Source organism: Numida meleagris, chromosome 5 (assembly GCF_002078875.1).
Source record: "Numida meleagris isolate 19003 breed g44 Domestic line chromosome 5, NumMel1.0, whole genome shotgun sequence".
Lineage (NCBI taxonomy): Eukaryota > Metazoa > Chordata > Aves > Galliformes > Numididae > Numida > Numida meleagris.
The window spans coordinates 286,664-299,115 of record NC_034413.1 but is presented as its reverse complement, the minus strand read 5'-3'; the positions used below and the strand labels follow the sequence as shown (position 1 = coordinate 299,115).

At 45.9% G+C, this 12,452-nt stretch overlaps 1 protein-coding gene across 3 annotated transcripts in view; it reads left to right on the top strand.

Moving 5' to 3' along the window:
• The window catches only part of INPP5A (inositol polyphosphate-5-phosphatase A), a 158,951-nt gene continuing 148,719 nt past the window's right edge, over positions 2,221-12,452 (top strand). The window contains exons 1-3 of one of the 3 annotated variants that reach the window (XM_021398214.1): positions 2,221-2,639; positions 7,934-8,034; positions 10,128-10,215. In XM_021398214.1, coding sequence (XP_021253889.1) covers positions 2,370-2,639; positions 7,934-8,034; positions 10,128-10,215 — 459 coding nt within the window. In that variant the 5' untranslated portion in view covers positions 2,221-2,369. The remainder of the gene's footprint in view (positions 2,640-7,933; positions 8,035-10,127; positions 10,216-12,452) is intronic. The other 2 variants (XM_021398213.1, XM_021398212.1) reach the window with 2 other exon arrangements.

Below are 12,452 nucleotides of genomic sequence, written 5' to 3'. Positions count from 1 at the left end.
CAATAGACTTGTATACATTCAGTCTCATGAGGCGGTCTTGGACTTGGTCTGCCCTTAATAGCAGTGGGGGATTTACTCCCCTAGTTCCCACCTAGAGGCTCAGGGATGCGAGCTTCAGGGATGGGAGAAATACAAGAATCCTGACTGCCAGTGAAGACCAAGGCAAAGAACCCATTTAGTACTTCAGCCTTCCCCATATCTGTCATAGCCACTTCTCCTTTCTCATTTCCCGAAGGAGTTACGCTCTCTTTGGCCTTCCTCTTCTGGCCAATGTACTTGTAGGATCCGTTCTTGTTATTTTTAACATCCCTTGCCAAGTTCAGTTCCATCTGTGCCTTGGCTTTCCTAATTCCCTCTCTGCAAGCCTGTACAGCATCCTTGTATTCTCCCCAGGTGACACACCCTTGTTTCTACAGCTGGTACAATTCCTTCTTTTTCCTTCAGTCTGACCAGCAGGTCCTTGCCAAGCTGTGCCAATTTCCTGCCTTCCCTGCCCACTTTCTTATTCTGAGGGATGGAGAGCTCTTGTGCTCCCAGAAGGGCATCCTTGAAGATCAGCCAACTTTCTTCCACTCCTTTGTCTCTAAGCTCCCCCAGGAGATCTCGTCCAGCAATTCCTTAAACAGCCTGAAGTTCGCTCTTCCGGAGTTCAGAGTCCTGACTCCACTCTTTGCCAGACCCATGTTCCTTGAGATCACGAACTCAACCATGGCATGGTGGATGCAGCCCAGGCTGCCGCCAGTCTTAATACCTTTAGTGATTGCCTCTGCATTGGTGAGCGCCAGATCCAGCAGCACTTCACCTCTGGTCAGAGGTGCCTGCAAGCACGATGCATCCTGCAGCTGAAGGAAGGAGGCCTGGTCAGCAGGCTCCCCTTGATCAGGCGGCCTGTAATAGACCCCTACCACCGGGTACCCTTTATGAGTCCTATCCCTAATTCTAACCCACAGGCCCTCAACCTGTTCCTCACCGTTTCTCGGGGGGAGCTCCTCACAGTCTATCCACTCTTTAACATATAGGGCAACTCCCCCACCCTTCCTACCTGGCCTATCCCTTCTAAAAAGGCGATATCCCTCTACAGTGGTATTCCAGTTATGGGAGTCATCCCACCACATTCCTGTGATAACAACTAGACTGTAATTTTCCAAGCACATCACAGTTTCCAACTCCTGCTTATTTCCCATGCTGTGTGCATTGGTGTAAAGGCACTTCAGCTGGGCTTCCTGACCCACCACCTTTCTAGAGAAGCCCTCCCTCAAACCTCTGGAATAAACATGAAGTTTTCCCATGCTGCATCATAGAGGGATATGAGAAGGTTTTGGATGGGGGGGGTGGGCAACATTGCCTCCTCTGAGGAGTCCCTGCAAGATCCTACAGGACAGTTCAGAGGTTTTTACCTGCAGTCTCCTGGCGTGACAGCAGCACCAAGCCTTTCTCTGTCCCATCACACTCAACTTTATTCCCCCGTCAGATCTAGTATAAAGCCCCAGGCTGCTCATTCCATGCTGGTGAGCCTCATTGCATCTCCTTCTCCCTTTCTACCTAGTTTAAAGGCCTCGCAATGAGCCCAGCCAGCTCTAGGGCTAGGATCTGTTTCCCTCTTAGAGACAAGTGACACCCGCCTGCAGCCGTTAGACCAGGAGTAAATTGCCCTGAGGTTGAAAAACACAAAGTTCCTCTGGTGGCCCCAGCCTCTCAGCCACTTATTTGTTACCTGGGTTTACCTAGCCTGCTCCATGTCCCTCGCCGCCTCACGCTGACGTTAGTTCTTGGAGAGAAAAATAGGGGCACGTTACAGGAAAAGCATCCAAGAAGCTGTGTTTGTGTGGGAGGGCCATGGGGCAGCTAGAGAGGCCTTATGTTTATTTCTTTTCCCCTTTCCTCCATTTCTTCAACAGCTGGAGCTATTGAAAATCCTTGCTAATTTTGGTAAGTCTTTGTAATGTTCATGGCAAATAGTTGATGTAGCTGTGAAGGTGGAGGTGAGATTTTTTTCTTATTCCTGGTGCAGTTTGTGTTGCTAAATTTGTTTGAGAGTATTTAGAGCTTTTATGTGCAGTGATACAAACATAAAAGGTTTACCTAAAAGCTAAGTACGATCTTGCTGTTGTTGTATGGAAACTTTTGTGCTGTGCTGTATGGTGTGCGTGTTGTCCTCTTTTTTGTGGGGGAAACAAAAGACAGCTTCGAGGTTAGTTGTTCACTTGTTTTAGTAGATTCAGTCCTTTTCATTTAACTAGACAGTGATTAACCAAATTGTTCTTGTGAGTTTAAGTCATCTGCCTCGTTCAGATGGGGTTGTGTGCTTTGCTTCATCCTGTGGCATGAAAACCATGCAGTAGCTCTCATCTCAGCTGCACAGTGCACACATGGATTTCAGTATATTTCTCAAAGTTGAAGCCTCGCTACGGTGGTGTTGGTTCAGCAGTTCCTGCTCAAGTGAAAGACGCGAGCACAGCCTGGCTGCTCAGCAGCTTGGCAGGACTGCATTGTGGTGCCAGGCAGCGGCAGCGTGCTGTGACATCATGGAAACTTGCGGCACTCCGTGCTCCTGGGGCCGCCCAGCACTGGCACTCAGCACTGCTGCACCGCCTGGCAGGGCCAGCAGCGGGCACACAGGACTGCTCTCTGCAGGGCTTGTGAGTTTCAGAGTGCGGAATCTGAGCAGTACATCCCTCTGCCTTACTCATTATGCATAGGTTCCTTTTTCTAATGCATGAATAAAGCTAGCATTTAGAAGCATGTTTTTCCTTTACTCAGCCCTTTTTACTGGTTTCTGTCACAGAAACTTTGTATGGAACAAAATCAAGTCGGTCTCCTTATGATGAAAATTTCTGTGTAGACGCCTTACTCTGAGATTTAGAGGAAGCAGTCAGGAAAAAAAAAAGTCAAACGAGACCTAGAAAAAGTCTGATCTGAGGAACTGACCATATGCACATGCTGATAGCACCCATTTCTTTATGAAGCTGTGCAGCCTGCGGGCCTCGGGGTAGGGATCCGAGGCCCTTGCTTTGGGCCAGAGCTGTGCTTTACCCTTTGAGAGCCATGGAGGCACAGTGCCACGCTGGGAACTCACCCCGGGGCCTCACTGGGAGCAGAGGCAGCCAGTGGGAAGCAGGATGCAGCGTGGGATGAGTGCACAGGGTGTCGTGGGGCCAGTGGCACCCACCTGCGGGCCACAGTGTGAGGAGCTGTCTGTGGGGGGCCATTTTCTTGTGCTTGGGTTTCTGAGGACTAGGGGAAGGCCTAAAGCTGCTTGTGTGCTGCTATGTTGCTTTGTGAGGTTTTAAGTAAAAAACCTTCAGGTATTACTTAAGAATAGCACTGAAGTATTGTTAAATGTAAATAACTCAAAACGCCTGTTCTGGAGTTTCCTGTTGTGTGTCTGTGTGTGCTGAGTAACTACTGCAAGTACATTTCTTCCTGTCCTTAATTATTGCATACCGTTAAGTGGCATGAAAAATTAAGTAGTAATTGCTAGGTAGTGACTTTCTCTGCTGTGGCTGCACTGTGGTGTAATGATACACCAGTAGTCATGTTCAGCCGTGCACATTCAGATGTGTGCTGTGCTTGTGCGGCAGTAGCCCCTTCACACTGGTAGCAGCAGGGAGCCCTTCTCTGCTCTGAGTCAGGCCCAGGCATCATCTCCCCTGGCAAAAGAGGAGCACAAAGGTACTATCCCTGGCCTGCCCGGATCTAGCCATCCCACTGCAGGAGGGGGCTCTGGCAGCACTGGGCCCCACACTGCTCCCCTCAGGCCCTGTGCACCTGCAGAGAAGCTGAGCATGGTGAGGCAGAGGGGTTGCTGGCAGACTTTTTGCAGCAGAGCCTTTGAGCACCTTGGGCACCACAACATAGGCAGGACGTAAAACCGTTAGAGGTGGGCAGTGAAGATGGAAAGAGGTTAAGAGGTGTGAGGAGCAGCTGAGGTCGTTTGGTTCAGAGCAGAGGAGGCTGGCAAGGCCTCGTGGTCGCCCTACAGCTCCTCACGGGAGAATGAAGGCACGGCGCTGAGCTCTGCTGTCTGCTGACATCAGCAGGACCTGAGGGAGCTGTGTGAAGCTGGGTTTGGGGGTTTGGAGAAGGCTGTGCCCCAGAGGGTGGTGGGCACAGCCCCGAGCTGCTGGAGCTCAGTGCATGCTGTGAGACCACTCTCAGCCATAGGGCCTGGGGTTGGATGCTGCTGCGTGGGACGGGGGCTGGCCCTTGATCCTCGTGGGTTTCCTTCAGCTCGGGATGTTGTGCAATTGTATTTTCCTGCATCTAGTAATCGAAAATAATGTCTAGCTTTAAAAAATATTGTTCTATTGTAGATGCAAATTCAGCATTTATGTGATCTGGTATCTGATCTTTAACCTCTGGCAAATGTGAGTTTTGAACTCTGAAACGTTCATTAATTATTATTATGCACTGTTTGTTCTTCTATGGCAGTTGAAAACTAGTAAAAGGTAATGAAGCAGAGCCAATTTGCTCATAGTTTGAAGGTATTCATTATATGAGAGGATGTGACTAGTATTCAGGTATGTTGTTGTGGTTTAACAAATGCCACTAAAGCCTCTCACTGCTGTAAAGCTAGTGCAATTCCCTCATTTTAAAATAAGTAGCATGCAGGTTTTTTTGTTGTTATATGTGCTATGATTTTAGACTCTCAGAGATTCTAATGTACATCAAAATGTGTGTCCTACGTACATCTTTGATTCCAGGAATTGCAGGGCTCCAATATTTTCTATTGCTGCTGTAGCACAGCAAAATATTTCTCTAGTGTTTTCTCTTTGCAGGATCCCATGTTCAAGGCTCCCTGTTACTCATCCTTAATGCATGTGAGGTAGCTGGTACCTATGTCTTCTCTGAAACTGTTTTTTCTTTTACTTTTGCATTAGCAATTTCTTAGTTACATTAGCTATGTAAGAAGAGATCCTGCCTATTGTAGGATCAAAAAAGAGTAATGTCACATGTTGATACTTCTTTGCATTATTTGAAATAAGTGGCTGGTAGATGTGTTGCTTTGAAACAGAATTGGGCATGTTTGCTTTACAACATTAAATAGTTACAATTGTTTTCTAATTATGGTAATTTCAAAGAGCTATCAAAATAGATAAGATCTGTAGTTGGAAGCCAAAACCAATTTGGAGCAATAAAGCACATAGAGCACTGGGACTGTGTATTGTTCAGGGACCACAAATGAGCTCTGTCATGGAGCCCGACTTCACATGTTGAATTTGGTTAATATTTATCTCTAAGATGGTTTAAAAAAAAAAAACAACAACCAAACTTCATGAAGACACTTGATTACTGCTTGGCTGTTGGACTCTATGACAGTGGGCAGCTGGCAGGCGCTCCCTACTGCAGCGCTGCTCTGTGATTTTTGATGTCGCGCCTTCTGTTGCATATGTGAACGCACAGTTTTCTGCAGGATGCTGTACTTCTTATAATGATTGTAAATTGGACATGTAACTCTGCAAGATAACTAGTACAGCAGAAATGTCCATCTCTGCGGTGAGTGAGTGTGCAGGGGATGTAACAAGAACCCCGTGACCTTGTTTTGCCTTGCTGCTGTGATGCAGCTTGCTGCCTGCCCCGGGGGTGAAGCTGGTTGGGTCAGTGCTGCGTTACCTGCAGGGAGGAAGGGCAGCCTTGTGAGCGCTCCATTTGCTGCATGGGCAAAGCTCCTGCACCGGGGTGACACTCTGCCTCCTGCCATCGCCTCTCCTGGGCGCTGTGCCTTTGGCCGTGGGCAGGTTTGTTTGCAGTATTGGTAGCCAGAGCTTCCTGCAGCTCTGGTGTTGCTGGCTGGGTCTGGCTGAAAAGTGAGGCCATGTTTAGGCTTTTGGAAACCAAAACTTCGCTCCTGGCATTGGCAGCCATACCAAGGAGCATGCTCACAAGTGCTTCATAACCGTGTGTGCTGTTCAGCTCAGGGTTTGGTGCTAGGCAAAGTGCTGAAGCCTTCTCTTCTAATTATTGATAAACCTGTAAAAGCAGCTATTATTAACGTAAGCTTTTGTAGTTGTTATCAAATATATATTAAAAGAAAAGTACATGTATGTATCAAGTTGAGCAAAATTTCATAGGCTCTGGGTATTTTTGGCTGTTTTTTCTGTTGTCTGCTTATTTCATTTTTTCAGTTAACTTTTACTGGGTCCTGCTCTAGTTTGATCTCAATCCCTATGATGGCAGCCTATTTTTGAAGCAAGATCACTGCATGTCCTAGTTAGTTTATTAATGCCAGTTTGTGTCCAAGTAAATCACAGAATCATTAAGGTTGGAAAAGACCTCTGAGATCCCCAAGTCCCAGCCCATCCCTACCATGCCCGCTGACCATGTCCCTCAGTGCCACTTCTCCACAGTTCTTGCACCAGCGCACACCTGGTTTCTTCTTGCTGTTATCCTCTTGAAAACTGACATTGTTTTGTAGCTAGTGTCCACTACTTCTCAAGATGATAAAATGTTAAATACAAGTTGTAGAGGCTCAATGCCAACGCAAAGGTGCTTTAGACATGCTGTTTGCAATGCTGAATATAGTTTATGCAGAGAAAATGTTTAAAGACAAAATAACACTGTGTAAAGCAGCAGTGAGTATATAAATGCTGCATATTTGACTTAATGTGCACTGAGGAAGCATACTTTGTGTTTCTTTTAGTCTGATTGTATCATAGTGCAGGCTGTTTAATACTTAAGATATTTTCATTACATAAGATTAAAATAGCACAATGGATGTTTGCATCTCCTGGGTTAGAATCATATCATAGAATCACAGAATGGCCTGGGTTGAAAAGGACCTCCAAGATCATCCAGTTTCAACCCTCCTGCTGAGCGCAGGGTTGCCGACCACTAGACCAGGCTGCCCAGAGCCACGTCCAGCCTGGCCTTGAATGCCTCCAGGGACGGGGCATCCACAGCCTCCTTGGGCAACCTGTTCCAGCGCATCACCACCCTCGGAGTGAAAAGCTTCCTCCTAATAGCCAACCTAAATCTCCCCGTCTCAGTTTAAAACCATTCCCCCTTCTTCTATCACTATCCACCCATGCGAACAATCGTTCCCCTCCTGTTTATACGCTCTCTTCAAGTCTTGGAAGGCCACAATGAGGTCTCCCCAGAGCCTTCTCTTTTCCAAGCTAAACAAGCCCAGTTCCCTCAACCTTTCTCCACAAGAGAGATGCTCCAGCCCTCTGATCATCTTGCTGGCCCTCTGAACTTGTTCCAAGAGCTCTGCGTCCTTCTTGTGCTGGGGCCCCAGCTCTGGACGCACTACTCCAGATGGGGCCTCACAAGAGCCCAGGAGCGGGGGACAATCCCCTCCCTCTCCCTGCTGACCACTCCTCTTTCAGTGCAGCCCACAACACAGTTGGCCTTCCAGGCTGCCAGCACACACTGCTGGCTCATGTCCAGCTTCTCGTCCGCCATGACTCCCAAGTCCTTCTCCGCAGGGCTGAGATGATAATTTTTGAGATGAAATGTTCCATAAATCCAAGTATCAAATGAGATAGCTAGTCAGCATTTTGTCCTGAGGTAGTTTGAGGTGCTTGAGATGCTTTAGCATAAGTGAGAAAAGTAAAGTCAGTTCAGGTGTTTGAACTCTTCCAACTCCCAGCCAAGGAGACACTCTGACCCTGTTAATGCTGCTAAGTCCTGTTCAAGGTGAGCTGGAAGAAGTTAAGCGTTTTCTTCGAGTACTTGGTAACAAACTCACAGTTCGAGAACAAAAGTACTATCTTAAAACATGAGATTATTACTGTGTATTACAAGACTTTTACATGCACCAACAAGTGATGCTCCTCTTATTGCTTAACTCTGTTCTGTCAGTTACTTCTCTGGCTGATGGTCCTACTTTCAGAAAGAATGCGTCCGCATTTATATCATTTATTCTGTGTATCCTGTATGTTAGTAGCTCTGGATACAGCTTTTTACTTATTTGTTTTTCTGTTTGTTCCAGGTTGTTCATGCACACAAGCCCCACTTCATGGCTTTACACTGTCAAGAATTTGGAGGAAAAAACTATGAAGCTTCCATGTCTCACGTGGACAAGTTTGTTAAGTAAGTAACTAGGAAGTACTATGTATTCTATGCAGAAGTTGTTAGACATGCGGAGTATTTCAAAGCTTATGGATTTCATCATGGCATAGGACCTTGCACGAGGAAGTTACTAGGCAAACGTGTATGTTTTGTATTATTTGAGAAATCAGAAAGGTAATGAAAATCTTCTCTGGCTGTGTCATGAGAAAATAATCCTACAAAATATGGAATCCCTTCGATACCACTTCAGAGGAGAACCTTATTGCGCCTTGTCACCAGACAGTTTCCTACTTGGGACGTGCCAGCTCTGAACTCGTCCAGCATAAGGCTGTGTTCCCTACACAGTGGTTGCATCCAGTGCCTCTCATGCTGGTGGTGGCGTAGCAGCTGGTGAAGCTGGGAGCTGGTGGAGATGGGCAGGCACTGGTGTGGCAGAAGCACAAGGCAAGCAAAACTGAAAGCACAGATAACTTACAAAAATACACAACATTTATAAGTCAGTGAGGAATGAAGTATTTTAACTTGAATGTTTAGTTGGAAGGAGTCCTGTCAAAATCATCAGTAAATCTAAATTGCAGAGTTTGAGGAAGTAAGAAATGAAATAAGAAATAAATGAGAAATGAAGTTATTTCTGTTATGTGTGTAGACTGAGGATGAATCTTAAGGCTGTGCTAACTTTCAGTAACTGTTGACGCTGTTCTCCCTGTGGACAAATGACTCTCTGAAAGTGCAGCTTGGAGTGCTTGGGCCCATGGGGTGCTGTGGGCGGCACTGTCCTCTACTGTCAGCCCAGCAATGCTTTCAGTGCCCAGGCCCACAGCTGGAGCATGCCACATAGCCAGGGTAAAAGCCAGTTTGCTTTGCTTGACTCTTGGTCACTGTTATGCATTCACAATGGTATTATCTATTTGAAATGAGCAGAGTCTCTTGAATGTGGAATGCTTCAGTGTGGTGTTGCATGGGTTCACGTGCCAGGCTGTCAACTCTGTGCAAAGCAGAGGGAGGAGGAGAGAAATACTGCCTTACACTCTTCCCAAGGGCCCCTCTACTTACTGAGGTACCAAGGGCTGTTGTCCCTGTGGCTGGTAGGTGCCAGTTCTGGCCAAGCACCCCAGTGCAGCACACCCATCCACTTAATGTTTGTTAGGTCAGAGCATGGCTTACCAGGACTAGTGCAGAGAAAACCGCCTGTTGGGCTGCAGCTGAGCTTGTCTTTCAGAAGATAGCTGTGCCAAGGGTTCATTTGACTACAGAAAATTCATCCAGAAGACTGCAGTATTGTGTCCCATCGTATTCCCTCACCCCCCCTCCTGCTTTGAATGAGCTCAATCCCTCTAGAAAGCCAGCTACAAGAGCACCTGAACCAGCATCATGCCTCACTCTGAGGTGCAAATGGCAAAATCCTCAAGCCTACTGCTTTTAGAGAGCCCAACCTCTATCAAGTCAAAAGGCTGCTTTCAGTCTGCAACTAATAAGAGTTCAAGAAAGTAAAGCCCTAAAGCTTGTAGGCAGATGGCTATGCCTAAAGGAAACTTTCATCCCTGGAACTTGTTCCAAAATGAGGTAAAAGCCTATGGTTCCTCTAGGTTATAGAATCATAGAATCATAGGCTGGTTTGATTTGGAAGGGACCTTTAAGATCATCTCGTTCCAACCCCTTGCTGTAGGCAGGGACACCTCCCTCTGGACCAGGTTGCTCGCAGCCCCATCCATCCTGGCCTCGAATGCTTCCACAGAGAGGGCATCCACAACTTCTGTGCAACCTGTTCCAGTGTCTCACCATCCCCACAGTAAAGAATTTCTTCCTAACATCTAGGCTAAATCTACCCTCTTCCAGTATAAAGTGCCTTTATAAGAAGTCCCTCCCCAGCTTTCCTGTAGGCCCCTTCAGGTACTGGAAGGCCTCTAGAAGGTCTCCTCGGAGCCTTCTCTTCTCCAGGCTGAAGAGCCTTAGCTCTCTCAACCTGTCCTCACAGGGGAGGTGCTCCAGCCCTCTGATCATCTTCATGGCCCTCCTCTGGATAATGAGAACATTTCAGTACAGAGAATGATGCTGAAGCAACGAGGAATGTTTACATGTCCCTTCATATTTTCAATCTCTTCTTTGTCTTTTAGAGAATTATTATCAAGCGATGCAATGAAAGACTACAACAGAGCTCGAGTTTACCTGGATGAGAACTATAAATCACAGGAACATTTTACGGTAAATTTCTTTATTAAATAATTTCTGTTCAACAAATGATTAATTTCTGTTAAACTGTTCAGGTTCTTTTGGTTGGTGTGTGTATGTGAGCTGTTTCCAACATGATGAGGATTACATCTTGACAAAGTTACTTTTTACTCAGACATTACTTTGTAAAACGCACAAATGCTGGTTTCACAGAAGTGCATCCACTGCAAAGTAAGTCAAATAGGAGTCCAAATATGGACTAGGTGATCTTGTAGGTCTTTTCCAACCTAGCTAATTCTATGAATTCTATGAAATATTAGAATTCACAGAAAGTCTTTTGTTTAAAGTGATTCTTTTTTTTCTCTAACAACCTTCTCAGTGAATAGATTTACCTTCTATTTAAGAAGCTGTTTGCCTGTCTGACAGCCTGGAGTGGTGCTAGGTCTGACCAGCTGGAAGTGGGGCTGAAAGCAGTCAAGATTTCTGTTAGGAATCTCTACAGCTTGTTTGCAGACTGTCTTGGATGGGGATTTGTGAAAATAGTTGTAGCATGAGTTTCCACTGATACCTGAGTGTTGTTACGTAAATGTACAAATGGAGCATGTGTGCATTCACCTTTCATACAGAGCAGACACAATTGTAAGGTCATTGCCAGGATTGTCCAGCATGTGGATAGGTCTACTGTTCTATTTAGATAGTTACTGCTAGATTGTACAAGAATCAACAGTGCTTTAGTGGTGAACTAGTGACATCTTCCTTCTGTGCAGGACAGCAGCTTCCTTTTCCCCAGAACATTTTCAGCCAACATTTGCCAGGGGCTCAGCTCCCACATCCTGAGCTAGAGCAAGTGACAAAAGGGCAGGGGACAAAAGCAGCAGCATGGGCACAGAGCTCAGTTGAGCCAGTGTCCCCTACGTGCACACAAATTCCAGCACAGCAGCATGTGGCTTAGGTGAATAGGAGCCTGGGAAGATTTCTATTTATTCATTTTTGAGTGACTGTGGCTAGGAGCCCAGGGAAGCTGGCGCTGGAGGAGGAATGTTGAGATTTTTTTTCTTTTCTTTATCAAAGAGGAGAAAAACAGCACTACTGGCTTTACTGAATCTTAGTGGGACAAATCTTGCATCAGGAGCGTTAAAACTTCGTGCAGGAAGCCCTGGTGGATGCAGAGCAGTAGGACAGAATTGTGCTGTAGTGGCTTGGGGCTCAGAGCTGTGGCCCTGTGAAAGGCACAAAGCCCTGGGAAACTGAGGTCGCTCCCAGCAGGGGTTGGGCCTGAGGAATGCAAGGAACCCCTCCCAGCATCAGCTGTTCCGTGATTGTGAGGAAGGGGATGATCATCAGTATCCTGAACTTGGGAAACACTGTACAGAAGATTATTGTGCCCTGTAATGAAGTGTCTATGGCTTTTTCTTAAAAGATGGTCATGATTCTTTATAGTCCTGAAGTTGCTGTATGTAATAACATGAGGCATGCTTATTTTTGATGTCTCTGTGGTGGACAAAAAGTTTCTTAAAGTGTTTGACAGCAGTCCTAGACAGTGCACATGCTGCTCATGTCTCTGAAGAGCTCTGTATTTTACAAAGCTCTGAATTTAAGAAATAATGATATTTCTTTTTTTGCATACTAGCAGCTTTTTCCAGGCACTGCGCTTCTTTGTAGGATTCCCCATCCACTTTTGTAATTCCCCCTTTCCTGTCATTTTTTCATCTCGTGCTGTCCTGACTGAAGCTAGGCCTTCCTAGAAAAAACCTTTGTCAGTGTATTCAGTCATAAAGAAGGAAAAATAAAGACTGTGGTAATATTATTTATGATGAAAATTAACCAAGCAAGTTTGTTTTTGTAATGAAATCTCTATCTGTTGAACTAGTAACTAAATCTGTTGAAGAGACAAAACAGAACTTCTAAGACAATGCACTCTGTGTTTGTCAATAATGCTACACCTGTCAGTAAAGTGGTGCTGAAGGAAATGGTTCAGTCAGTCTCCAATGGAGGAGAAGATCCCAGGGGGAAGAGTGTTTTTCAAAGGAGCCCTCAGATCTTTTTGGATTTAGGATCATCTGTATTAGTAACATGGTAGTAGGTTTTTTTTTGTAGTAGTAGTATCTACAAATAACCAAGTATTGAAAAATAACAAACAATTGCATGGTGGTGTGACGTCTGCAGCAGAGAGTGGGACTCCCTGCCTGAAAGGAGCGAGAGGCAGTGCTGGGCAAGCTCTTGTGTGCTGTAGCTCAAGAAGGAAAGCAATTCTTGGAAGTGTAACTAGT